Below are 25,295 nucleotides of genomic sequence, written 5' to 3'. Positions count from 1 at the left end.
CAGAATTCCTTTGGCGTCCTCCTCCTCCTCTCCATCCCCTCTCTGCATGTCCTGAACGCTCTCTGGCTGAGTGGGTGGTGTTTTGACAGCTGACCTGTTTTGTAGTCCGTGCTACTAGTTACTATCCTCTGTATATATCGAGACACGGGACTGTGAAGAACCACAGGTAATGATGATAGGTGCAATGAATAAGTGAGGCACACATCCTCACAGCAGACGTGTTTCTCAAAAAGACCACTTTTCCCATAATGCTCGTCACCAAGTTAATTTCTTCTGTTTGTAGGATAATCATATTTGAATAGACATTTTCATCAGCATTTCTGAACACTCTGTTTGAAGAACTATGAAAAGAAAGAAAGAAAGAAAGAAAGAAAGGCAGCAGATTTCCCTTTAAATCCAGCTTTTTAATATCTGTTATTATCTCATATTAAGTTTTTACACAAAGGTTAAGGACAGACTAAATTTAAGCACCATATGGGGGTGTATTATATGGATGTCATGTCAGCAATATTTTAACAACCCTCTCTATTCCTTTTCCTAGAATGAGGCCTGGGCGCTTTGTGACTTTTAGTAAGAAGGTCAGATTTTAGAAGCACACGTTAGAGCCCTGCCGGAGGATAACGAGCAGCGATCAGACTCGTAGGGACTCAACATATCACAGAAATAAGCAAGCGTCTGACATGCAAGCAGTGAAATCTGAAAATGAAATCTAAAACTGGGCAGTGAAAGGCGATGAGGACTCGTGTGATGTAGTCTCTCCTCTTAGAACGTGTTAAAAGCCTGGCAGCAGCGTTTTGTATAAATATAATATATATATTGTATAAATATTTGGATGTTTTGCCTGTTGAGACCAGAAACGTGAGTGCGATTGACAAGCATGGACTTCTCTAGATGAGTTAATGAGAGCGATGTTCTAATGCTGGTGAAATGTCTCAGGTGAACGAAGCAGGACTGCACCAGCTGAGCATCCGAAGACAGCACATCATCGGCACCATTGTTATAGTGGTGTTTTTGCCGGTATTTGACAGCTAACAGATGGGAGTGAAGCGGCTGTGTTTAGTCCAGTATGTAACTGAATTTACAGTAAAATGAAGTAACCTGTTTGTTTTGTTTATCTCTATCACTTGTCCGCTCTTTGTTGTTGTAGACTGAAACGGAAGTCAGTTACTGTTTTTTTTTTTATGTCAATATCATGAAAAAGAAAATACATGTCCAAATACCAGGTCCCCCTGAGATGCTGCCTCTTTTTAACATATTTTTTTTATGAATTTCATATCTTTGTGAGACCTGAACAGGTTGATGCGTTCATGTACAAATCCCAGAATACGTGATCTGGAACGAAAAAGGCAAAGGGGAGCAGCAGAGCTCCACATACGCTGCAGCAGAGGACGTGAACAGCAGGATGCTATTAATGACAATGAGATAAGATTGCTCCTGTTTGAGCAATGAGCCTCAGTCCTGCCTCCTCCACCCAAACTCCCACACAGGGGCTCGGTGCTCCTCAAGGGCAGCATCATCTCCTCAGTGCTACTTTCATTATTCCTCGATTCCTCAGCCTCTTTCTCTTCCTGTCAGGTCCACGGCCACTGACTGATAATGCTCAGGTCCGCCTGCTAATGGTAATGAGAGACAGACAGAACATGGAAAATCTGGTGACCAAATGTTCTTGTCTCTATAGTTGTTCCATTTATTGGAACTGTTGCTGCTGTTAAAAAAAAAAAAAAAAAAGAAAAAAGCAAACGTGATAACAAGACATCAACACCTATGCTCCTCATGCAAGTATCCCGCAACTGTCCAATAAAGCTCGACTCTTCTGAGCATCAGTAACATGATTCCAAACATGTGCGGGAAAAGGGAGTGTCAGTCAGGAGGATACAAGGAAAGGGAAAGAAACAGTTACCGTCAAGGTCGTTGTTGAATTTTCTTATGCAATCCTGAGCTCCAGCCAAGTGATCTGTTTGGCCACACTGGTTTTCCGACTGAGCTTTATTTGACTTGATTAAATATTATTTATCCAGCAAAGATTCACTCAGCAGGTGTGTTCTTTTTCCTGCTTCACACTCACACAATTTCACACATTTACACCCGGGAGCATCCCAGGGCAACCACAGGGCTTCTGCTGTTAGTTATTGAGATTGCACTGCACTGCTCCACTTGAGCAGCTGCATGGTTTGGGAAAATTTACATTTAAAGTAGTCGTTGGGAGAGGTGTTTTTTCCATTTATATTTGATATTGAGCACAGAGCTGATGCCTCATTGTAATATCAAACACCTGGCCTGGAGTGTTAATGAATGCATTATCATTCTGAGTAGGCGACTCACAAATGATGGACATGTCTGAAAAAGTTGTAAAAACATTGCAATTGTAAAGTGTACTTTTAAATGCACTTAACTAACCCAATAAGTTAGGCTTTCTCCAGTGAGCTGATGTTGTAAAGGTCAAGTGAAGGAGAAACCTGGTGACTGTCATCGGGACACGGGATTAGAGAAACCTGATTTCCACAGGTTGTCTTCTCCAGGTCAGCTGTAATGTCTTTACCGGCTCTATGTTGCAAGCAGGTTGCCAGTCTGCTTTTTTACATGTACACACATGCATGATTAGGTTTTAAAAGAGGGAAAGTAACAACAGCTGAGCAGGAGAGATTGTTTTAAATCATAATGTGTCCTCGTTTTTTAAATAATTCCATCCAAAATCCAACTAAAGCTTAAAAACTAAAACAACATATCCTTCAGAAGTCTGAAGAAGTTGCTGCTGAACGTTTTGAATATTTGTGAAACTATTTGGAGTGAGTGTGTGTGTGTGTGATTGCGAAAGTCCAAAAATTGAAAACAGATTTGTTTATCAGAAATTTATTTTCTCTCCCATTAATCATCTGATGAGAGGTCATCAGATGATTTATCTGGTGTCCCTCCGCAGAAAAGTGAATGTAAAGTAGTTCAAACTAACTACAACAGCTACAGCTGCTTACATAAAGATGTTTCATTATTAATCATCTGATGATGTCATATGTAATAATTCACTCAACTTTTACCTTATTACTGTAACTACATTTTGCTGCTAATACTTGTTTAGTTTAAAGTAGTAAAGCTCCTATTTTGCATCGCTGTATCTGTACTTCTACTTAAATTAAGGATCTGAATATTTCTTCACCATCTTTCTGAAGCTGATTGATAAAATCCTTCATCATAAATTACAGATCTATGACTCAAACTGAACCACCTGGACCATACTGCATGTCTCACCAGTACGAGGAACAACACGCCCGAACCAACGCAGCTCCTTGCAGCGATTCATATTCCTAAATCAGTGAAAGGGCAAATATTTATTCATGCTGTCAGGTAATTTCTTTGATATAGACTTACACTTCTACACTGTGATATGCTAAATATGGCCATGCTGTGTACAACCTGAAGTCACAAACGTTTAGTTTTTATTAATTTTAATATTTATACGTTAAAATGTGCTGGTAGTCGCTGGGAAAATTATGCAAAGAGACCAGCTCTTGGCTTCAGTTTAGTCCTAATGAGCTGTGCTCGTTAAGACATATTTCCATAGACAACATTAAGCATAATAATAAGTATTGTTTGCTACAAAAAACATTTGGCCATAACATGCATAAAGTAGCTCATTCTTCCTAATTCGGCCTTACTCAGCACACATGCCATCTTTCTGTGCTCTTATTTCATTTGTGCCCATAATCACAGTAAAGAACATCCTCTTTAAAGGCTTAGTCTAGACTCTAATACTTCATCATCTCTCCTGAGCAATTTGCATCTGGCAGCAAAGTCAAAATATAATACATAATCACTCCTAACAAAATACAGGAAGATGTAAGACAAACTGAAATCAACAATGGAAACATGGATGATTGAGCAGGGAAGTGGGGGCATCAGCTGGAGAGGCTGTTTGAGGAGCATTAGTACAGAACGGATCCTCGCAGTCACGTGCCGTCGGATATGGTACGGTGGAAAAATGAATTTCCTGAATAAAGGTTCACATGATTGTTATACGTATAAAGTTGGATAATGAAGTCGGAAAGTAAGGGAAACTTTTACTGTCCAGGTTTCCAAGTCACGACTGAGTGATAACCTTTAACCCTTTCAGCATGTGAGGGATGGTGTTTTATGTCAGCGCTGTCCTATTTAGCTCCAAATTGAGCCCATGTTCATGATTCCTTGAATCAGTTCAATCTTTTAATTGCTGTAGAAATAATCTACAAACAATGAGGAAAGACTGGTGTTTTTTTGTATCTTTGAAGTGATGTCTGCGTTGGCCGGCTTCAGTGTTTTTAATGTGCGAGCAGCAGCTGTAGCAGCATCTTTTTTGGGATGATTGCAACATGTTTCAAAAGTTTGAGAGTAATGTCATAATTAAAATTCCCCTGAAGTCATATTTTTTTGCTTCTACTGCAAACATAACTCCCCCAGGCCAGACTGCTATTACTATTATTTTCATAGTAGAGCTTCACATTACCAAGCTTTGTAATATTATGAGAGATGATGCAATATGATGAAAGACTACTGCAGAATGGTCTTTCAATCAGGTATGTCTGTAGCATCTGCTAGCATAAACACTTATATGTGTGTGTGTGTGTGTGTGTGTGTGTGTGTTGGTCCCACCTCTCCCACTCCATGACTTGAATTTCACAGCTTTAGGACTTCATCTGTCTGTATAAAACAAAAAAACAGACTCTACTACTTTGGTGAAAAAACATCCATCCCTCACTCTTATTATTCTCATTCCACCTCTTCCTCTGTTCTTTCTCTTTCATCCCTCTCTTACATCCCACTCCCACTCCTCCTTCTCCCTCTTTACTTTCACTCTGAGTTGTTGTGTCTGCCGAGCTGCATTCCCTGGCTGATCTCCGATACATGCTCCTTCTTTTCCCCGAGCCAGAATCTCCTCACTGCAATGTCCTATTAGTGAAAATGAGACATGGGACTCAGGCAACAGGAATGCTCCTTTTCCTCCAGACAGCCTATCAATTACCATGATGGAAAGTTATGATGATACGTTTTACTGCATCTGTAGAATCTCTGAACTAACTTTAGAAATCACACACTGTACTTGTTCTGCTCCTTTGTCCAGATACAAATATGATCAGTCGTCTGGATTGTGAATAAAACAACGTGCAGCATCACGACTCAAGCTGTTGGAGAAACGATTAATAACAAAAAATAACATAACCTCAGCTTATCGAGAAACGGTTAGCTAAGGCTGTCTCGTTAGTTCTTTGGCTCTCCTTCATGTTCTTGAGTTTAAAGGGGCACACATGAAGTTCAGGAGAGAACTACTTCACCTGTGAAAACAGTTGTAAAACCCCGGTGATGTCATCAGTCTTATCTCAGCTTGGTCTTTAACGGAGAGTCTGTGTTATAAACTTTGGGAGTTTAAAGGATATTGAGTATATTGCAACTCCATAGTTGCATTATGGGAAGTGTAGGATCCAGGGGTTAAAATGCTTGAGCCCATATGTCTAATCGTTCTTTTTTAAAACTCCTGTAATTTCCAAATTCAAACTAAATCACAGGGCTACTCTTGTCAAATGACCTCTCATAGGTCACGATGCTAAATGGTGCTGCTGCTATCGAGAACGTTTTAATGTAAGTTAAATATTATCAAGTAGATTTTGTTGGCTTAGCAGAATTACCAGGAACAAATAAGGCCATAACTGGAAAAGACTTTCCGCCTCTTATGACCTTTTCACTAAATTTCACTCTGTGAAAAGTGAAATGTATCAAACAGAAGTCGCAGTTTGCCATTTGTCATTTGTGTGAATGTCTTCAGCATGCGTCTCACTCCTTGTTACTAGCCAGGACAGCGTGGTTGGTATTGTTTTCACCTTGTGTGTGTGTGTGTGTGTGTGTGTGTGTGTGTGTGTGTGTGTGTGTTCATCATGTCAAAATATGGCCCTGGAGACATCTACTGTAGCAGGAACTACCACAGAGGTGGTTTTGAGTAGTTTGGCAGGTGTTTTTACGGCTGTCACATTGATGGCATCACAACCTGCAAGATACAGTCAAAAAACTTTAAAGGTGTGTAGTTGAGATCAAAATGAAAGGCGGGGGGGGGGCGTGGTCCAAGCCATGAGTCCTGAATGTTCATGTGTCGGAACAGCAACATGTTTCCTGGCGTCAGTTCTGTGAATGATTTGATTTACTGAGGTTGTAGATGTGCAAAGTTCTGCTGGGATTTACATGAGGTCCTGATAAGAGTGACAAAGTTGGAACATGTCAAAACTAACAAGGGAACTTCTGAAATCTGGAAAAATAATTTATGACCTTGTTGTGCAAGATAATAACTTCTACATTAACGCATTTTTAATGGATAATACTTGTGTAGTTTTGCCCAAGTAAAATTTTGAATGCAGAATTTCTACTTGTAATGGAGTATTGTTACAGCATCATATTAATACTTTCACTGAAGTAAAGGATCTTACTTCTTCCACCACTGGTGGCTCTAACTGCAAAGTTTAAATGTCACATTTTCTAGTTCTGGTGTCCTTCCTGTGAAGCAAACACAACCGCAGCAAATGAAAAAAAAAAAACAGTAACATCTACACAGTCTGCCTTTAAACTGAAACAACAGCTGAAGATGATCCGGTGATTTATTGAGGGATATAGTGCTCTGAACATGAATGACTGAATTGATTGCTCTGCTCACTGTTCCTGGCTTTCTCCCCTGAAACCTACAAAATCAATTGTCTGCAATAGTCAGGCTTGATGTCAACTTAGCAACAAGTTTTATTTATATTATCTGCATAATACAAGAATGTTTTCTGCAGATGACCTGGCTGTGTTCCCAGTATTACAAGTCTCTCCAACATGTGTTTAGTCACTCAGAAAACCTGTGTGTGAGCTGTGCAGGGTGACTCGCTGCTGTAAATCATGACTTTGTGATTAGTGATAAGCCGCTTTTTGAAGGGCTGGGGCGAGATAAAGAGTCAGGGTTTGAATGTGTGTGAATGTGTGTGTATGTGAGACAGAAAACCACTGAGTGTTGCCAGATACTGGCAGTGACATCATAGAGGTTATCTCTCTATCCAGCAGACCTGCACATGGTCTGAGTGCATGAAAACATTTAGAGAAAACACACACGTTCGCCGTCTCTCCCTGATGTTCCTCGCTCTTCCCGACGCACCATCTGTGATTTCTTAAAGCTGCTCTAAACAATATTTTTATATTAACAATAAGTCAAATGACTACATGTTACGTGAGAAGGGACACAAGTAGTGACAAACCCACAGAGAATTATTACCCGGCTGCTCAGTTCCCCTGTGAATAGAGACAGATATTTTCTTCAGCAGTTGGTGGAGAGCACAAACACAACTCCAAACGCATCTTAGTGTTGCTTTGTAGTGAGGGGGAAACAGCTAGTCTAGCTCCGTGCAAAGTTGGAAGCTACTGTACTACTACTAACTACTAACTACTGCTTACCAATACCTCTAAAACCGACAAATGAATATATCTTAATCTAACCTTGAACATAAACAGAAATCTAAAAGCACCAATTTGTGTTTTTAAGAGCAATTATGTGTCAAAGTATTTCTCAGGTAACAACCACAACATTAATTAATGCATGGTTTACAGGGCCAGACGATGGAGAGGGCCCATGAGGCTCAGAGAGAGTGTCAGTCACACGTATGACATGCCTGTCTTTATTGTCCAATGAATGAGTTGTTATTTTCCAACTCCTGGATTGAGTGGAAATTCAGTTCAGGTACAAGTGTTTGCAGAAATGTCAGGAATGTCTGCTTCCACTGGTTAGCAGGCCACTAGGTCTTCAGTAGTTGGCTAACTCGACAAGATGAGCAAATCTTGTGAACAAATAATAATAAAGTTAGGCTAACAAGTGTTATCTGTAACCGTCCCAGGCTCAAAAGACTTGCCCTGCTGTCGCCCCCTGGGCCCATTGTACTTTAATTCAGTCTTGATAACAGCAGGTATGTGCAGTGACTGTACGTATGCAGCCACCCAAGTCTTTTTTGTCACGGCTGAGGTTGCCAGGTTTGGTACAGTCATGACTCAACATGTGCTTCTTCCATTCTGTGTGTAGTATTTATAAAGTATGTGAAACAAACAAGATACAATGTGAAAATAAGACACGGTTTCACTGTCATGCTAGCTGTGGCATTGCTTCCAGTCTTTATGCTAAGCTAAAGTAAGTGACTTGAACGACATGAAAGGAAATAAAAGATGCATATTTACTTAAATGTTTTAACTAGGTAACCTGTGCAGCATTTAGCTTCCCCCACGAATATGTTTATTTGTTAGTGCAGAACAGCTGTTCCTCTCCCCCTCCCTTCATTCTCTTCCTCCAACCCCCCCCCCCCCCCCTTCCCCAATGCAGTGCAGTTCACTAGGTGGTTTGCAGAACAGCAGAGAGAGGGATGATCTCCCTCGCTGCCTCTCCTCTACATCTGGCTGCGCTGTGTTGAACCTCCCAGCTCGGCCGACAGATAAGCCCCAGTGATGGATACATGGTGTCACCATCTAAAGCCCTGCCTATCTATTACAGCACAGCCGCCGTTTTATGTGGTGGCTCTGTATATGTGTGAGAGCTGTGTGTGCTCTTTGGCAGGGAAGATGGTTCACACATTGGGTCGGTGGGTGTGTGAGGTGAGTGGGTGTTTTGAGGAGCTGTGACAGGAAAGGGAAATTATTGGTGGGAGTAAAAATCCGACAAGTGGAGATAGAGGACGATATGGAGAGAGAAGGCCGAGAGAGACAGAGTCGGGGAGATAGAGCCTCGACATGAAAGTCATGACAATGAAAAGACAGCAACAACTGTTTATCTGCGTTCACGCGTGCACGCCAACCCTGAACTTTTGTAGACATTACCCACAGGAGCTGTACGTGTCAGCACGAATCAGTCTGAATCAGTTCACCCGGACGTTAAACTGACTTTTACGCTCGTATAAAATCTGTGTAGTGTCTGGTTGAGCCGATTGTATGAATAAAGATTGTCCACAGTGAGCGAGTGGGTGTGTTGATGACGTTTCTATCATTTGTCCTGCGCGCTCTGACCAGGCGCCGCCCCTCCCCTAGACTCAACGGATTGTCCTTTTCATCTGAAAAGGACAATCTCCGTGTACGAAACTCCAGACATTGCCCTATGCTTTAAACTGTAATCTTTGTAGTGGATTAATGACTAAATGTTCCAGCTCTAATTTTCACATCTTCCATTATTATTGTTAAGTTGGTGCTTGTGTCTTTGCACGTATCTCGCTGTTTTCTGCCCATGAGCCTCATTCCTTTTTCTGTGCCAGTATCTTTCCTTTTTCCATCAGTGAAATGTTCTGCGGCTGTGAAACATTTTTTTTATCAGACCCAGCCAGTTGGTTTATCGGACCCAGCCAGTTGTCAAGGCCCATAGAAGCTCATAAACTCTCTCAATCCACCAGCCACTAGAAACATTTAAGACCCCTGGTGGAACACTCAAGACCCCCATAAACCGCACTGACCAGTTGGGATGTGGAGGTAGCAGGTTTTTCTTTTAGTCAAGGAAAGGTTGCTGGTTGGAATCCAAGGCAGATATAAAACCTGAGTGAGGAAAATGAATGAAAAATGAAAAGTACCTGTGCGCCCAGCAGGTGCTGTCATCAGCCAGTGAACAAAGCATTTAATCCCACACCAGCTCCAGTAGAGCCAGTTGGTGTATAACAAAACAATACAGTTTTGTTACCTGGCAGCTCCCAGCTGTGATTCATCTGCATGCGTGATATCTTCGTGACGTGAAGCAGCAAGAGCCCAGTCCTCAGTTAACCTCGCGTTTCTCAGTAAGGGCCGAGGGCTAACAAATTACAAGTGCAGGGAAAGGAATATTATTCTCTCAGTTGTCATTATAGAACGCTACTCACATAGTCACAGCTGTAACCTCTGGATAAACTGCTTGGTGTAAACACGTATTTGCTAAGTCAGAAAATGATTCACTAAATCTTAGTAGTGTAGAAAAAAAGATATTAGGTATAAGATAGATATTATACGTGGCCATTATACAGACGATCCTGTGGGATGTACATTGTTGGGACTCGGTGTTACTGACTCCTGGTTGTCAGTAATGTTGCTGATCCAGGATTCACAGCTTTTTCTTCTCTCTCACTCCCGGGACTCACTGCCTGTGTTGTATGTGTGTGTGTGTGTGTGTGTGTGTGTGTGTGTGTGTGTGTGTGTGCGTGTGCGTGCGTGACGGAAACCTCGCTGAACTGCTGCGGATCGCACGCGTGTCTGCTCCTGCCAGCCCTGCCTGTCCACGTAGAGTTTGGCTTGGATAATGGCCATCAATAATCAAATGTTTGGTATCTTTTTTTAATTATGAAGTACTCTTACTTCAGTTGAGTATTTTCTCCTACTTCACCACATTTCAAAGGGAAATATTGTACTTTTCAGATTTAGACTTTTAAGCACATTGTGCTGAGATTACTTTTGTACTTTTACTGAAGTAACATTGTGAATGCAGGGCTTTTAATTATAAGGGATTATTGGTTAGACTATAGTTTTTCTATCGCTACTGAGAACTGACCTTTTCTTCCACCACAGCACCCAACCAGGTTGTTGTTCATGACTCACAGATGCCTGTTTCCAGGGGAGACCTGGGACCCGCTGCTATAGCCTCCAACTGTGTACAAGTGTAGTAAAAACTTCCAGACTGGCTTTTCCACATTGATGTACAGTTTCCGCTACGATCAGAAGTAGCTTTTTGGGAGGGCCAGGAGGTTTGTAAAGAAGGGTCATTCACCACACACACACACACACACACACACACACACACACACACACACACACACACAGAGGCCAAGAGCAGGTCCAGAAAGGAAGGAAATGGGGAGGGCACACAGGGGTACTCACATAAATATATACACACAAGGGGGTAAAAGTCCTTGAGACATGGAGGTGTATGTATTTGTGTGTGTGTGTGGTATCTGTGTGTTCATAGTTTCTCCTGTACTTATGTACTGGCATATGTTTTGCCTACATTAGTCCAGAGTCATGCAGTAAAAGCGGCCCTGGAGCACCATAAAGCCAACTCTTACATATTTCTGCCCCTCAGCTAAATTAGCAAAAACAATGGAGTTCTCCATTGTTTTTAATAACGAGTTGATTTTCATACCAGCTAGGTCTCACGTTGTGTTTTTCATTTTCCCGTGTTGTTGAATGGCAACAGAAATACAATTAAAGTCCTTGTTTCATTAGGGTATGTTGCCTGTGAGCAGGAATTAAAAACACCACAACACAACACAAGTACCTTGTCGGGTACACACAGCTTTTTCTTGTTTCTTTACACACATACGCACACACACACACACACACACACACACACACACACACACACACACACTTAGAACTTAAATCCCCAGCAATTAGAACACAATCAAATTTTCCTTTGTGCTTGTCAACAATCTTTACCACATATAGTTTTTCACTCATTTATCTGTTTATGCTCGCATGCTTTGACTATCCTCTATTTTCCAGGGTTATTAGTCGGCATATTCTCTTTCTCTTTTGTCTTTCTCCATCTGTCTGCTTTCTCTCTCTGCGTGTCTCTATCACAGGCTCTTGGTCTCTAACCCTCTTTTAGTCTTTGTGCAGTATTTTGCATTTGAAAAGACCACCCATGGGTTCACGAGGGGGCAGACTCTCAGAGAGGAATTGGTTTAGAATATTAATTGTTTTTTCTTTTTTTTTTCTGTTTCCCCCCCTGGGAAAACTGCCCACATTAACGCTGCCGGCCACTTTCATGTAAACCTCTGATCTGCATAGACAAACTGTAGTTTATGCAAGCAACTCTGGGAGATGTTGGCTGCAGTTTGCACAGACTCACTGATCAACACTGACCAAGTAATGCAGAACTGAACAGGTCTAGATTTGTTACTGTATTTTTTATTTATTTCAGATTTTATTTTGAAGTTTCATTTACTTTAATGCAGTTTTGAAATTGAGAGCTGAAGTCCTGACATCAGTTAAACATATATAGTAGATAGAAGACTTTGAACCATTCATGATTTTAGCAAAGTTTAACAAGGATGAACTTGTTAGCGTTAGCTTTCTTTTTGTTGCTGGGCAGGAAATGCAAAGTGGTTTTATCAATTGCCTTTTCACTGAAAACTCATAACGAGGTGGATTAAAGCAGTGACAGTGAACCAAAGGAGCAAATCTGTCGGCTGTTAAACCAAAACAATTAGGTAATAGACGCTAAAACTGTAAAAGTGTTGCGCTAAAAGGAACTGCAAAATTGATTGAAATTTTTTTCTGTGCTATTCACAATAAGCAACATCTTCCATATACACATAGTCAATTGATCCATTGTTCATATAAAAATATTGATAGCAGCTTTAATGTTTGGTTTTCTTCAGTGGCAATAGGTGCATGAGAGCGTTCTGTGTTTATACTTTGCTGCCAGCAGTCTGTCTTTTGATGTTCTTAATAGGCATTTGTAGTTTGATTATATGCAATTAATCAAACTCGGTCATCGTAGCAGGTTTTTTATCCCGGACTAATTCAAAGGAAAGCACCTGGCAAAATACAAAAAACTAAAAAGAAATCTTTAGTTTATGTTTTCTTTCTTACTTTTAAAATGTCAGACAGAGCCAATAGTTTCCATTCCAAAGCCTGTGGCATTTTTACATTTTCAGAGAATATGAAATGATAAACTCAGGGTATCTCCCCAAATTGATTGTATATTGGGAATTAACTCATTTAAAGCAGAAGTACATTCCTTGGTATTTCCGGAGCTATATTCTTAGCCCTCTTGGCTGTCACTCCACCCTATACCACACCATGTTACTGCATCTGTGGCGGTGACCTCAGAGACTGATGAGATAACCATTCCTTCGTCGGCCCTCCCTGCCCTGCTCATACCGAACCCTATAGGTTCCCCCGGTGACTGTCAGGCTCCGTCTTTCAAACCTCACACTACTCCAACAATGGTGTGGTCCTTAATTGTCAGCCGTATCAAGCCTATAACCGGACCTACCCGTCTGGAGGGGTATCGGATGGTAATCAGTACGGCAGGCTGCAGTTAGCCCTGTCACTCAGAGCCTCTGACGTCACAGCGACATGCCTGTGTGATTAGTTCTGGTTCGCATCCAGCTGACCTGCATTGTCACCCGTGATCAGTGTCCTGCAAATGCCTATAATGGGACAAACATTGTTCATTAAGAGTTTGCAGTGTCGTAAATTTGAACTATGTATTGTGACGCAGGAGAATGTGGTTAGGAGCTCGGGCTGCCGTCCTGTCTGGAGCCTGGAATGTAGGATTTTCTGAACGTGATTATCATATAGTACTACAGATTATGAATAACAGAAGTAAGGATCTTTATATCTCTATATATCTCTTTTCTTTTTTTTTTATTGTTCATTTATTTTCTCACTTACTTTGTGGGATTAAGTCATGATGCCAACCCTGTCTAATAGAAATTACATTTATATACACATTTATGGACAGAGACGCAGCTACAGCAGCAGACGTCTCATCTCGCTCCGCTGCAGAACAGAGAGGTTCAGGAGATCCTTTGTTCCCACTGCCATCAGGCTACACAACACCTCAGTTTGATTGTTGCATGTTTTTCCATTAAAAATGTAAAAAGACAAAAAAAAAAAAAAAAAACAAAAAAAAAACAACAATACTGGAAACATATTCTCTGATGAAAAGCTTACTTACTTTTGAGATGTCAGTGATATATTTTGCGTCCACCTCAATACAACTGAGAGGACCAGACTTTTATGTGGTGCTCACAGCAAAAAAAAAAAAAATCAATATCAATGCATCTTTCTAGAAACAATGTGTAGGTTTCATTTCTTTGTTTGTTTTTGTTGGAACTATTTTCTACTGAAGAATCAGCCTCACAAACACTGTATGTGTTGTGATTGTATGGACAAAACCATTTAAAGGTCATACACACCTATGGTGCACCCTCACAAGTCTGATCACTTATTTGGTTTTTCTCAGTGGCGTGCCGTCAGGGCAAGCAAGGCAAGCAGGTGAGAGACTTTCTCTGTGCTCGACAGGCATCTGTTTGACCATTATTTTTGTTGTAGTCACATTACGTTTCCTTTTGACAATATGTGCCCATGTTTCTGATGCAGAGTAAATGCAAACACCTGTGAGGGTGCGCACGGCCTAGACCTTATTAATTGTCAGGGCTTACTCATCCTCCAAGCAGAACTTGAGTCTTAAAACATGGCTTTTTGTGAAAGGCTTTCTTGTGACTCTTTTGGTTTGGTTTCTCTCTCTCTCTTCCAGCAAGTGCCGACATCATTATTAATCATTTAAAAAGATGATGGCACATAGTGGAGCTCTTTTTAATACTTTGGCTTTATTGATAATGTTGAGCGTGAGATGTACGGACAGCTCTGTCATCAGAGTTTATTTGGCAGAGTCGTTGCTCATGCCTGTGATGTGACGTGACTTGTCTGCTTGGCTGTCCGCTGTGGAAAACATCCATATGAAACATGTCATCTGTCCTGCGCTTGTTACTACCATTTCCCCTGACATGCGAGCGCTGCAGATACTGATGGCTTTTTCAGATGGGACACGGTGCTACTTGCTCTTGACCGCAGTCGGCCTACTCCCCACCTTATGATGTCCTTCCATCTGTCTGTCCCTCTTGTTTACTTGCTCTCCATTTCACTTCCTTCATATTTCTTTCTCTCATTTCCTTAATATCTGAGAGCTCAGCAAAATGCTTTGAGTGCACAGGGTGAAATTTCCTTGTAAAAGTCGGGCTGTAAACCTTCCCATCCCTAATAATATTCCTGTTTGAAGGGACACCAAGAACCTCACTGTATAGTTATTCCCAATGCTCATCTATTCAAACCCAATAAAGCAGTTGCCACATCAATAGAAGACAATATTCAGTATCTACCGGACTTTAACTTACCATGTGTAGACAATTATCAGGCACTTTTCATGTTTATATGCACATTCTAAATAGATTTTAGTTATTTCGTTTAAATTTTTCTGTCATTTTTCTGCTTCCAAACCAGCGACAGGAGTCATTATGTTTTCGGGTTGTCCGTCCCTCCATTGTACTTACATTCGTTCTTACGTTCGTACTCATGTTCGTACATCCCATTCTCGTGAACACGATATCTCAGGACCGCCTTGAGAGAACGTCTTCAATCAAACATTCCCTTGGACTCAAGGATGAACTGAGTAGATTTTGGTGGTCAAAGGTCAAGGTCACTGTGACCTCACAAAACACATTTTTGGCTGTAACTCACAAATTCATATGCTAATTATGACACAATTTACACAAAGGATAAAATGAAGTGATGACATTTTATATCCAAATGGTCAAAGGTCAACTTCACTATGACATCATAATGTTCTGCAAAAACACTCATGCTGTAACTCAGGAAGGGGAGCTTGTGACCATATTTCCTGCAACTTAGCTGGTTTGGCGGAGGCGGTAATTCTAGTTGTTTTGTGATTCATGAGTCACTGGGCTGTTTGGATCGATCCACCTTCAGTGTAATGTATTGTTAGGTGTTGCACATAGTACCATGATCACAGTAGCATCTTGTGATCATGTAATCCTGTCATAAAACCAATTCTATCTTATGTAGTTGAGTGTGGTCTGTGGACTTTTGTCTGTGTTTTTACCTTCGACAGCTCTTTCTGTTCCGGAATGTCGTCATCTGCACACGTCATGACATGTCGTCATGTCACGTGACCTCTCACTTGTACATGTTGTCGTTATCAACAACATAATTGATACTTTTTCCGTGTTCTTGCTGTCAGTGTGGTGTATCTTGTTTCTGTTGCAACAGTGACAGTTTTGTGTGCGTGACAAGAGCCTGCAGACGGATCCAACTGTGGAACTCAAAATGTAAAATGTTATCAGTGACAGAAATGTTTATAGCTCTTAACTGACTAGTTACAAAAACATTGTTTTCGTTATCCAATCGCTGTGATGACAGAAACCCCCCCCCCCTTTTTTTTTTCTCCTTTCCAAAAATCTCTTCATGAGGATGAAGCTGTACGGCCACAGTCCATCAGCAGTCGTGCAGTACGAAGTGAGTCTTGGCTTCATCTCTGTCTCACCCGTTGGGCTCTTCAACCCTCCTTAAATGGAGTGTTCAAGAGCTGCCTCCAATGAGTATGAAAACATTGTGTCGCCTAACACATAATCCACATCATAGGAAAATGGTGTTTGGTCCCCAGGCAGCGTGACATCATTCAGCATTTCCCTTCCTTGACCTTTGTCGGGTGCCAGCTCCAAGGACCTGACGGGAGGGGTTTGCTGTCGAAGCAGCTTGTGCCCAGTCAGATATTCAATATCTAATATTTCAGAAAACTAATAAGAAACAACTGAAAGGATTAAATGGAGTTTTCTGTGCGCTGTTGTTGCTTTTTAGTCGTTAATTAGTTCTGATAGTTTTAGTTGTGTAACAGATGCTCTGCTTGAAGGGACACCAAGAACAAACCCATAGTTCCGTGACGAGGAAATCATAGTGTTCAGAAGTTTCCTCACTTTCAGCTCCCTAAATGTTAAACAGCGCTGTTTGTGGTGTCATGCACATGTCCAAGGTCTGCGCAACGCTGTAGTTTCAAGGTCTGTAGATCTGACGCTTTTAACAAGTCTTCAGTTCAGTCAGTATCAATTTCAAGGTTTTCATTCATGAACATTATGCTTGCTGTGTTTTCCAGTAATCAAGTTAAGTCAATGTAATTTGTATAATAAAATCACAAATTTGCTTCATAGGGTATTAAAATGTCTATAACGTGCAACAACCATCAAAACTAATATGGCTGCTGCAGTGTGCAAAGCAGCACAAGCTTTGGGAACATAATACAATCTGTTGAAACAAGGTGGTGCCTGTTGGGGGAGACGGTGAGGAGATGGACGCTGCTCTTCTTGGAAAGAGCTCACTGTGCTTAAGTGGGAAAGACTGGTCCATGATCAGGCTCTCCATCCATCCCCTGAAACCCTCTGAAGAAGTAACAAGAGAGATATCAACTGAAAAACAGCAGATTTGATTCTGACTCAGGCTGCTACTGGTTCCTTTTCATCACTAAAGAATTTTACTAAAGGGTTTTTTTTTTTCAAATGATCATAAAAAAGAGAGAATAAATTCAGGATTACAACAGGATTAGAACTGATTCATATTATAAATACAATATTTCTAGAGCAGCAACATCAGTCAGTATCAATCCTACCTCCTGTCCTCTGTCCTCCTCCCTCTGCTGCTGGTGTGATTCACTGGCTGCAGGTACTGCTGGTGAAGAGAGGAGCTGGTTTGTCTCAGCCAGTAACTTCGTTTACAGGAATTAACCACATTTTAAGATTTATGGCAAACTAGGATAATCAGTTAGACGACATACAGACAGCTTTCGTTTCAGCTTCGTCGTAACAATGCGCCACTAGCTCAACCAGCGCGGCGCTGGGAGGCTGCTGACAAAACAGCTGAAAATATAACTTTTCTATAAAACATGGCGGTTTGATAAAGTACTTAGTGGCTTTTACTTTTTATTGTACTTACAGCAGCGAGCATAGCTGTTTGCTGCGTGCTTTATTTGTGGCAGGCCGCCACAAATAAATGAATGTGTGGGGAAACGCTGCTTTTTAATCTTTGGTCTTGGTGTGAGGTGTCAAGTATTTTCAAATCAAAAGTCGGAGTGAAGTCACGAGTCATTGGTGTTCATCAAGGAGTTTGGAAATCTGATTTTGAAATCAGATTGAAAACTTCACAGATGTTCTTCTGTCTAATCTCAAGCACGCATGCTAGGCCTGCTCGATTATGGCGAAAATCATAACCACGATTATTTTGATCAATATTGAGATCACGAATATTTACAGGGCGTGGTCTCTCCCGACTGTGTGTAGAAAAATATCTGAACCAGCAAACTGCTCAAGATGACACACTCCGACGTACAGGGATGGGTCATTGTTAAGATTATAATGGTACTACTACTTTTATCGATACTGCTTATTGATCTGGTACTTTACTCTTATCTGTACTTTTTGTTATTTTGTAAGAGGAAAAAAAAAAAATTAAGAGCAGAATTAACATGCTCCTTTTTTTTTATTTTCCCATATGTTCTCAGTTAACATTTTTGAGTAACAGATCGTTGGAAGCCAAAATCGTATTCGTAAATACAATAAAATGAATCGCCCAGGCCTAACGCACACACTACAAGATGTGAAAATAATGGCTCATCAGTCACACTACAGGATATTATTAAGATCGTCATGTCAGAGCGAGCAATCAGGGAACAAAGCACCAGCTCACGTGAGGGAAGCAGAGGTAAACAAAGTATGTATTATGCTAGCTAACGTTAGCCTCTAGGGCTAGAATGTTTATTGTTGTTTGAGAACGCCATCAGCTGCTCCGGGACACATGTAATCATAATCTTAATCATCCTAATTTTAAATATAAAACATGTTTGATATTATTGGGCCACCTTGATGAGGAAAATGAGCAGTTTGAAAGTTTTAAGACTGGATCTGTTTGAAGCCCTCACATTATCAGAGAATCTGGACCGAACATCGGGGCCGACCGAGGTCCAAGGCCTTTACAGAAACACACACAGCCCGACAAGGAAACACTTACTGTACAAAGTAACAAAACACAAACGGTACACAATACAAATGCTCTAAAAACCCTGATCACAATCACATCACTGGAAAACTGTTTGAGTCCGAACTTTAAATGATTCCAGTCACGATCCATTTTGAGATTTATGCGCGATGCTGATCCCCTGAGTTACTGAGCCAGAAATCCTGAGAGGTTTCCGAGCACCTTGGGAGCCTTATTAAGTTGATAGCTTTCTGTCATTATCAATTAATGTGTTCATTACCTTTTCAATTAATCACCCGCTATATAAAAGTATCACAATCATCACAGTTTCCAGGACCCCCCAAGAGGACAGTTAAAAACTCAAGAGATATTCAGTTTACATTCATATAAAACAGAAACAAGCAGCACATGCTGACATTTGAGAAGCTGGAATCTGCATTTTTTTGGGGGCATTATTGATTGATTTATTGATCATTGAAGATCCAGCAAATTTTTATTAAACTCTCAAATCGAAGTCTTCGTAGCAATGCAAGTTTAAGAAGCCACTATAACTTTTCTTGGACTTTTATTGGACCAAGTCTTTGAGAAGAGGGAGACATAATTATTGATTGCCTTGTGCACTGGATTGCATTAGATTGTGTGTGTAAGTAATTGCGTCCATATCTGCTCACGCTGTGTATTTTCCACGTATCAGCTTTCAGAAACTAATAAAAACAGCCTGAGCTGACATTTCTAGTCTGACCATTGTGCATTTTGAGTTACTGCTAATGGCAGTTCAAAGCTGTAGGTTAAAGTCTGTGTTGAGTTTGGACTTGTTTGTATTAATCTCTGCCCCCCCCCCCCCCCCCCCCCCCCCCCCACCAGGATTTTATCAAAGCGGGACATGTCCACCCATCTTTTTCTTTTTTTCACTATTGAAATATACTCAATATACAAAACTTGCTATATTGAGTGCCCCCATCCACGTCCCCCAGAGCCCCACAACCCCCTGCTGCTACCAGCTGATGGGCGGAGAGGCAGGAAGAAAATAAAAGCAGGGGGGGAAAAAAAAACAAGGCTTCTGGGAAAACAAACACTCGTCCTGCTTCTTGGCTTCTCTTCTTTTAACCCTTTCACTGACTCTGGCTTGAGGAAACACTCGGACTACTATCTAGTCAAAGGTGGTTCAGTGTGATGTTGTTGAGCACAGTGATGCTGCATAACTGAATGTTTATCCTGAAAGATAAATGACAGACTTCATTTTGTTTTTTTAATAGCATTTTCTTTTTTTATTGCAAATACATATACAAAAGATTCTTTGAAGATGGTACAAATACATGGGAAGATCGCAGAAGAAAAAAAAAAACGAGTATTGGGAACATCAGTTCTTTGATACTGAGAGAAAAGGAAGTGGAGCTTACAGAGCAGAAAGAAAGGACGGTCCCTCTGGTGATCGCACAAACAACAACAAAAAAAAAAGCCAAACAGAACAACTGTAAAAATCTTGTAACTGAGATAGCATTTTCCAGTTCTTTCAGCCATAGTTTAAAGTCAAACAAAAGGAAATTCACAAATAACAAATAATCCGTACACTTTTTGTTAGATACACCCTCAGAAAAATGCAAATACATACTTAAAAAAGACATTTAGATAAGATAAATAAACCAAAAAAAAGACGATTACAGCGTGTACCATTTTGTCTAAGTACCCCCTGGGTTTAAAATCCAAAATAAAAAAAAGGGGAAATTATATGCCGTCTACATTGCAAAGAGGACAATTCATTACTTAGAAGAATAGTATGCAAAATAATTACTTTGAAATAAAATTAAAGCTAATAAATAAATAAAGTTTTCAAACTGGATTTTGACCTGGGGGGGGGGGGTGTTGAGGACACCATCATGGTGGGAGACTGCAGGGGACACCCAAGGGGTCAAAGGTGACTTCCTGTAGCTGTCAAACACACGCTGTTAGACGGTAAGTGTAATCTCAGCTGTGGCCAGCGCTCTCACACACACACACACACACACACACACACACACACACACACACACACACAGAAAAAGTTTGAGAAAATGTAAAATCCAAGGCACGGATGGTTGGAAAGGGGCTGCAGTCTCCACGTAACAAGACAACACAACATTATGAAACCAAGTCTCTCTCTCCCTTTCTCCCTCTGTCTCTCTCTCTCTCTCGTTCTCTGTATTGCCTAATAGCCTTTCCAATGATCATGACACAGCATAACTAAAAAAAAACAGCATAACAGCTTAAATACAAACCATACTTGCTGATTGGCACAGAAAAGAGAAAGCAACAACAAAACAAACGGAAATGCTTGTATGGAATCGAACAGAGAACCAGATACGGCACTACCGTGTGTGGTTAGTTGCTGAACTGGTTAAAATATAAAGCTTTTGGTTTTATATCTACAGGTACAAATAATTACCCTGACCCTCCCCCCACCCCCACGGGTTACAAACTGCCAGCATATGAAGAAAAAAACCCAAAAAGAAACATACACAGTACCTACTGAAATATCAACAATCGATAAGTCCTCACAGAGGATTTTCTTAAGTCTTTTCATCTCTCTAAAAATATATATATAGTTTCTATCATGGTACAATAGCAAGGCACGGTGTGAGCCAATCACAAGTCCAGCTCTCCTCTTCTTTGAATTCAAGTGTCTGATTCAGGGGAAGAACTCGCCCTGGAGTAAAGTGTTTTGGAGTGTGTGTGTGCGTGTGTGTGTGTGTGTGTGTGTGTGTGTATGTGTGTGGGTGGGTGTATGGTTGGGTGTGTGTGTGTGTTGTCTCTCAGTCTGCTGGGCAGCTCAGGGTCTGGTGAGCTGGGTGTAAACCGGAGCCTGCTCCCAGTGCTGTGGGCTGCTCTGGGGGATGGAGGGCACCCCCGTGTTGTCGGCTATGGGCGTGTACATGGGCCTCTGGCTGGGGCTGCTCATGTAGCTGAAAGTCGAGTACAGCCCCGAGCCCTGCCCCGCCCCCGCATGGCTGTAGTAGGAGGCGGTGGTGCTGCCCCCCTGGTGGTCGGAGTACTCGTACTGCTGCGCCCTGGAGATGGGCGGGTAGGAGGAAGGGGGGGGGCTGTAGTGCTGCAGGTTGAAGGGGCTGTAGGCGATGTGCTGCGGGGAGCCCTGCTGCTCGCTGTAGTGGCTCGGACTCAGCTGCTCCGTCTTGATCTGGGTCCTGTGCTGGGCCTGAGCTGCCTCTGAGCTGCCGCTGCTCCCCAGGGTGGTCAGGGTGTGCTGCTGCTGCTGCTGTCCCTGCTGGTTCTGGCTTTTAGCCATCCAGGCCGCGGCGCCTCCCGCCTGCGGGCTGACTGGGGCGCCGCTGCTGATGCTGTAGCTGCCCGTGTAGCTGACCGGCGTGGCGTTACCAGGGACGCCCGGGTGCCCGTTAGGCGGGAGGTACTGGTCAAACTCGTTGACGTCAAAGGTCTCAATGTGGGAGATGACATCGCTACTGAGCTCACCAATGTCCACATCGCGGAAATCGATGTTGAGCTGGCGCCCACCAGGGCCATCGGGCAGAGAGCGGAGGCCCCCTTCACGCTTTAGGTCCATCTTGCCTGAGCTGACATCAGTCTTTGGGGTGGTGGGAGGAGTGGGGGGCCCCTGGGAGCCTGGAAATTACATTAAAAAATAATGACACATATTAGACTTTGCTTTCTAGTTCATTTAGTTTTGTACTTTTTCAAACAAATCAATGTTTGAGTTTGAGTTTGGGTTGGAGAGTGAATTATAAAACCTTTTTTTTTTTTTTTTTTTTTTTTTAAGATTTTTGGATTCTCAGAAGGAATTCACAAAACCCCTGGGTGAAATGTGTAACCACTGAGGGGACTGCTCACCTGAGTGCTCACCCGGAGAGTGCACCTCTCCCATGCTGGAGGCTGGGGAGTCCGCCTGCTGCAGGGCTTTGAAGATGGCATTGGGGGAAATGTGCGTCTGCTCGCTGCCGTCCTCCGGCTCGCTCTGTCCGTTCTTCACCGACTTCCTGCGCCGGGGCTGGTATTTGTAGTCCGGGTGATCCTTCTTGTGCTGCACCCGGAGCCGCTCAGCCTCCTCCACAAACGGCCGCTTCTCCCCTTCGTTGAGAAGTCTGTGCGTAAAGAGTTCCATTAATGCACTGTACACATATTCTTCACAGCAGGCTACTTTAAAAAAGGCAGTTTCAAAACAAGTGATGAATAAATAAAGTGGTTAATCGATAAAAATTGAAGAGTTGTGCGGTTCAAACACAAATATGAAATATACTTTTAAGGAAAGGTTCGGTTTTACTCGTTTATTATTCCACGTACATTACATCCTAAATCTGTGCTTAAAAGCTGGAAAGCAGCGCGTTCACACTTACCTCCAGAGTTTCCCCAGAGTTTTGCTGAGCTCCGCGTTATGCAGGTGTGGGTACTGATCCGCCAGCTTCCTCCGCGCAGCCTGAGCCCAAACCATGAAGGCATTCATCGGTCTCTTAACGTGAGGCTTGTTCTTGGTAGATCCGTTAACGCGCACCGGCATAGGCACCAGGGTCCAGTCGTAGCCCTTGAGCACCTGGGACACAGCCTCGCGGATGCAAGCGGGAAACTTATCGTCCTCGTCCTTCTTGAAGTCGGCCAGGGTCCCGTCCGCTCTGAGGAGCCCGTTCTCCGTCGGCCGGGTGTTCTCGGTGTCGGAGCCCGAGCCGGACGGGCACGGAGAGCCCGCGGAGTCCTCGGACATACTCGGGCTCGGGGCATCAGAGAGACACTTGTCTTGTTCCTCCGTCATCTTCAGGTAAGGGTCGAGGAGATTCATACGAAAAACTGTTTGGTGCCAAATTACGCGTGAAACGGGGTAGTTATGAATGTGCTCTCGCGAGAGGAAAAGCCAGTGAAAGTGACTTTACCTTGCCAGGATGAGTTTGGGTAAAGTCTTTCTGAGAGAACTGCACAAAAAACGGCAGCTGCTTCTCGCCTTCTCTCTCTCTCTCTCTGCTCCGGTGCGTAAAACCGATTTGGAGAGTGGAGTGTCTTTACGCACGAGCTTCTGCCAGACTCCCGGGACTGAGTGCGTTCTCTGCAAACGGATCCGCACTTGAAATGGCAAAAACAAGCCAGCTGGTGAGAGTTTGCTTTCAACTCTGCAGGATGAAACGGTAAAATGCTCCTTTCTAGTCTCCAAGTACAATCCCCAGAACGCGTGAGTGCTTTGAACTGCAAACGTTTTGCATGCGGGCTTATAACAGCGTTACCATGCAGCACAGGAAAGCCCGCACCTGATTGGCTGGCAACATGTGACGCCAAAGTAAAGGAATTTGATCCCATTTTTCCCCCTCCTAACCAGCGCACACACACACATACACACACACACACACACACACACACACACACACACTGCTCTCCAGCCAGTATATACAATATGCTGTTTAATTCTGCTGTATTTTCCTATAGATAATGTCAAAGCTGTGCAGGGAAAGAGTGATTTTCAGCATCTACTCACATTTATGGAATATTTATACACTCTGACCAAAAGTGATCTTTTTTATTATGGAGGAAAAAAGCTGAAAGAGAAATAAATTCACTGCCAAAAGAATGTGGCAAATAAAAGATCCGACCACATGAAAGATTATCAGTATAAAATGTGGAATTTATTACATTTATCCTCCTCAACAGAAAGTTTCTATTTCTACTTTTAAACATGTTGTGTCTTTCTCCACACTGGTCCCACACTTACAGGTACATAAACTTGTCAATAGGGGGAGACAACAGTCTGGAAACCCAGCAAACCTGCCTCCCTCACCTCTGGCTCTGAGCAGGAGGAGGAGGAGGAGGAGGAGGAGGAGGAGGGTCAGGGAGCTCCAGCAGACTGCTGCGGTGCAACAGTTGCTGTCAGACATCAGCTTCTGATTTGTATCGCTCATCTCATTTCCAACAACAGAAGCAATAATCTAGGCGAACGGCAGATTCTGTTCAATTCGCTGACTGCTCAGCATCTGGCCTCACCTTTCTACCAAATGTTCCTCATAAAATGTTCTCACTTTTCAGACTTGTCTTGGACTCTTTTTTATAACTTTATATCCATTTTGGAATTATACAGATATTTGAAACTGTACTCCCAATATGCCTGCAAAACTGGCACACCCAGTCTGTTAATATGCTTTTCATTTATCCACAAAGGTTGTACTTTATCTGGTATCAGTTTAAAGGGAACATTAGTTTAATTTTCTACTTTTCTACAAATCATTTTGGAAACGAACACCTCACATTTTTTGCTGTTTTGTCTGCCACTGCTGAAAGAAGTATTCCGATCCTTCACTTGAGTAAAAGTACCAGTACAACAATATATAAATACTCGTATACTACAATCTTAATCTCAAAGTACAGAATTATTAGCAAAATATACTTTAAGTATGAAAAATAAACAGGTAAATTATCATTATGCATCAGAATGAGAATATTATATTATATTTACTAATGCATACACATGTAAGAAGCATTTTTAATGTTGTAGCTGGTCCAAACCCAGCTCTTTTAACAACTCTGCATAAAGCTGGACAGTCAAAACCGTAGGAAAACACACATTTTATAAATTGATCACATGTTTTAAATATAAAACCTTAACCTGGAGTGTAAGCAGTGGGACTAACTATTAACGCAGTGGAATGAAAAGTAACATTTCCCCTTGAAACGTAGAGGAGCAGAAGAAGAAAGTTGCAGAAAATAGAAAAAAATCAAGTAAAATACATCAAAATTATACCACTGCTGTCAACTGTATCAATGTTTGTCATCTGCGGGTGATTTTAGTGATT

The 25,295-nt window shown here is 42.0% G+C and overlaps 1 protein-coding gene and 1 long non-coding RNA gene across 2 annotated transcripts; one reads left to right on the top strand and one right to left on the bottom strand.

Annotated features, from left to right (window-relative positions):
* Positions 1 to 20,494: 20,494 nt before the first annotated feature.
* On the bottom strand, positions 20,495 to 23,837 carry LOC130162841 (transcription factor Sox-9-A-like). Its single transcript, XM_056366676.1, has 3 exons — positions 22,866 to 23,837; positions 22,363 to 22,613; positions 20,495 to 22,137 (listed from the first exon to the last, which is right to left on the bottom strand). The coding sequence occupies exons 1-3, from the start codon at positions 23,300 to 23,302 to the stop codon at positions 21,329 to 21,331; spliced, it is 1,497 nt and encodes a 498-aa protein (XP_056222651.1). The 5' UTR covers positions 23,303 to 23,837; the 3' UTR covers positions 20,495 to 21,328.
* On the top strand, positions 23,506 to 24,530 carry LOC130162842 (uncharacterized). The gene is made up of 2 exons (XR_008826310.1): positions 23,506 to 23,642; positions 24,223 to 24,530. It is a non-coding gene; the product is annotated as an uncharacterized LOC130162842 (long non-coding RNA).
* Positions 24,531 to 25,295: the final 765 nt, after the last annotated feature.

Source organism: Seriola aureovittata, chromosome 21 (assembly GCF_021018895.1).
Source record: "Seriola aureovittata isolate HTS-2021-v1 ecotype China chromosome 21, ASM2101889v1, whole genome shotgun sequence".
Lineage (NCBI taxonomy): Eukaryota > Metazoa > Chordata > Actinopteri > Carangiformes > Carangidae > Seriola > Seriola aureovittata.
Note: the sequence above shows the minus strand (reverse complement) of the source record. Positions and strands in the feature narration are given on the sequence as shown.

Bases quoted from the DNA above. Each gene is read 5' to 3' on its own strand.
- LOC130162841 (XM_056366676.1), bottom strand. From the start codon at position 23,302: ATGAATCTCCTCGACCCTTACCTGAAGATGACGGAGGAACAAGACAAG. The intron at 22,614-22,865 runs GTAAGTGTGAAC...CTTTACGCACAG, and splicing joins ACTCTGGGGAAACTCTGGAG to ACTTCTCAACGAAGGGGAGA. The intron at 22,138-22,362 runs GTGAGCAGTCCC...TGTAATTTCCAG, and splicing joins CTCTCCGGGTGAGCACTCAG to GCTCCCAGGGGCCCCCCACT.